This window comes from Octopus bimaculoides, chromosome 11 (assembly GCF_001194135.2).
Source record: "Octopus bimaculoides isolate UCB-OBI-ISO-001 chromosome 11, ASM119413v2, whole genome shotgun sequence".
NCBI classification, from domain to species: Eukaryota; Metazoa; Mollusca; class Cephalopoda; order Octopoda; family Octopodidae; genus Octopus; species Octopus bimaculoides.
The window spans coordinates 9,376,947-9,379,818 of record NC_068991.1 but is presented as its reverse complement, the minus strand read 5'-3'; the positions used below and the strand labels follow the sequence as shown (position 1 = coordinate 9,379,818).

The 2,872-nt window shown below is 36.1% G+C and overlaps 1 protein-coding gene across 3 annotated transcripts in view; it reads right to left on the bottom strand.

Annotated features, from left to right (window-relative positions):
• Positions 1-905: 905 nt before the first annotated feature.
• LOC106880009 (soluble guanylate cyclase 88E) overlaps positions 906-2,872 on the bottom strand; it is a 35,953-nt gene continuing 33,986 nt past the window's right edge. The window contains exon 7 of one of the 3 annotated variants that reach the window (XM_014929795.2): positions 906-1,626. In XM_014929795.2, the coding sequence (XP_014785281.2) occupies positions 1,114-1,626 (513 nt within the window). In that variant the 3' untranslated portion in view covers positions 906-1,113. The remainder of the gene's footprint in view (positions 1,627-2,872) is intronic. The other 2 variants (XM_014929796.2, XR_008265153.1) reach the window with 2 other exon arrangements.

Sequence of the window (2,872 nt, the reverse complement as noted above, 5' to 3'; positions counted from 1 at the left end):
TGGCCAAATACCAGGAAACCAAACGGTATCAGAACTACAAAAAAAATTGTTCTCATGGGTACTGCCCAACGTCCTTAAAAAATATCGTCAACATGAAAACATCTGATTCTGTTAAAACTCTATCAAAACAGAAATATTGCAAATTTAACAAAATCAGAGTTCTCAGATTCTGGTCTCCTTCACATACACTATATCATTACTAATCATTAATAACACCGATGGTCAAACGTCCAGCTTGCTGCTACTTTCGGTCTCTGGGTGAAACTTGGAACAGCTCATATAAAACAAAGCAACCCTAACGTAAATAATAATAATAATAATCCTTTCTACTATAGGCACACGGCCTGGATTTTGTGGGAGGGGACAGTCGATTAGATCGACCCCAGTACTCAACTGGTACTTAATTTTTCAACCCCGAAAGGATGGAAGGCAAAGTCAACCTCGGCGGAATTTGAACTCAGAACGTGAAGACGAACGAAATACCGCTAAGCATTTCGTCCAGCGTGTTAACGATTCTGCCAGTTCGCCGCCTTAATAATAATAATAATAATAATAATAATAATAATAATAATAATAATAATAATAATAATAATAATAATAATAATAATAATAATAATAATAATACTACTAACAGTTTCCCCACATAGACACAAGGTCAGCAGTTTTAAAGGACAGGTTAGTCGATTACATCGACTCTTAGTACTTGACTGGTACTTTATTTTATCGACTCCGGAGATATGAACGGTAAAGATGATCTCGGTGAGATTTGAACTCAGAATGTAAAAAAGCCGGAAAAAATACCGCAAGGAATTTTATCCGGTGTGCTAATGATTCTACCAAAAAAGAAAAAACAAAGGAGAAAACAACCCCAAGAAAACAGAACAAGAACAGCAACAACACTAATAAAGAATCGGTCATGACACATAATTGAAATATTATTAACGTAATTAACAATATCAGTCTTCAAAAAGAAAAAAAAATGTTACCAAAAACCAAAACCAAAACAATAAATATAATAAAACAGTGTTATACTCTTTCTTTTTGTTTAGACTTGATTTTTTTTGTTTAGTTTTTAGATATGGCCGCTAGAGTCGTCTAAATAGACTTTAGGAATTAAATCAGAGAACATAAACTGCTGTTTCTTTTGCCTGTTCTTGACGCAAATTTTTTCGGCATTCCATTTGCTGCAGCAAAATCTGATTTAAACATGTTATCATCCGCCTTAGTTAACAATTCCGTCGACCCGCTCTGTTTGCAAATGTCTGTGTTCGAGTTGTTCTCTAAGCAGCGGCTGCAGTGAACGGGGCAATACGTTGGAGTGGCGGATTTCTTTTTAGGACGCCGCCCCGGAGAGCTCCCAGTGGAGCTATCAGTTGTTTCATAACTAACAGGAGAATACACTTCAGATCTTTCAGAATGCACAGTGTCTGGGTTTTCCAAGTCGTTTAGTAGCTTATTAGTAACATCCGGTGTTAGACGGTCGTCCAGTTCTTCGCTTTGTTCAAGAATAATGTGTTCTGCCTTATATTTCACACTGGTTGCTTTTTTTATTTTGATTCTTCGATTCGGTAGCCTGATTTTCTTCGTTTTTGCATTCAGCCAGTAGCTTTCCATGCGACCTTTACCCTGTGGAAAATGATAAAAAAGTTTGGTTAAATAAATAAATAAAATTTGATTATCAATACATTTTATATCATAGAATTCAAATATATGAATTTGAAAATACAGATTCGGTGATGCAAGCAAGAACAGAGTGAATTAAGGGCCGAGAGTTTCGTGCGTTGGCACTTATCAAATTGAATTTGAAAATAAAAGTCACGGAAGACAACAAAGTAAACAGTGTCGTACTACTTCCGAAAACTCTTACTCCAGCTTACAATCAAAATCTTGCAGAATGACAATTTCAATAGCATGCATGAAGTTGAATTCCAGACATACAAAATCTTATTTCTTTATTGCCCACAAAGGGCTAAACATAGAGGGGACAAGTAAGGACAGACAAAGGGATTAAGTCGATTACATCGACCCCAGTGTGTAACTGGTACTTAATTTATCGACCCCGAAAGGATGAAAGACAAAGTCGACTTCGGCGGAATTTGAACTCAGAACGTAACGGCAGACGAAATACCGCTAAGCATTTCGCCCGGCGTGCTAACATTTCTGCCAGCTCGCCGCCTATCTGTCTATCTATCTGCCTGTCTGTCTGTCTTTCTATCTTTCTAACTGTCTGTCTCTCCATAGAGAGACAGACAGTTAGAAAGAAAGAAAGATAGATAAGTTATAGTCTCATTCATGGATGAAATGCTAGCTAGCTAGCTCACCATCATTTCATACATCTATCTCCTCTTCTATCTATTTATATATCTGAATCCACATACACACGGACATATATTGGTATTAACATTCTAATGTTTTAGTCGGATTCACGATTTATTACGCAAGCACTATTTCAATGCATTCATTTATTCACTTTTACAGTTAACTTCATCGTTGTATTTATCATACACCTGTGGTTTATCATCTCACTGCATCGAGATACAATATAATTGATCAGGTGATGCAGACACACTTGACAGCACACGTTCGGCGAGTGTTACTTGTTAAAATAAAATAAATAAATGAAGATAGTGATTTTTCGAAAGAGTGCATTATAACTGTAATGAGAAGAAAATCCATTAACGGCAATGAAAATTACTAACAAATGGGGCAAGGGAGAGAACTCTATATTTCAATGGACCAGAGAATAAATAGAGATTTGCAGGGTTAGGGAATGAGTCTGGTTTTTGGTATCTATGGTGACAATTCTGGACATATTTCGTTCTTATTACATTACCTCAACAATGCATTGTAAATACACAGTTACATATATATA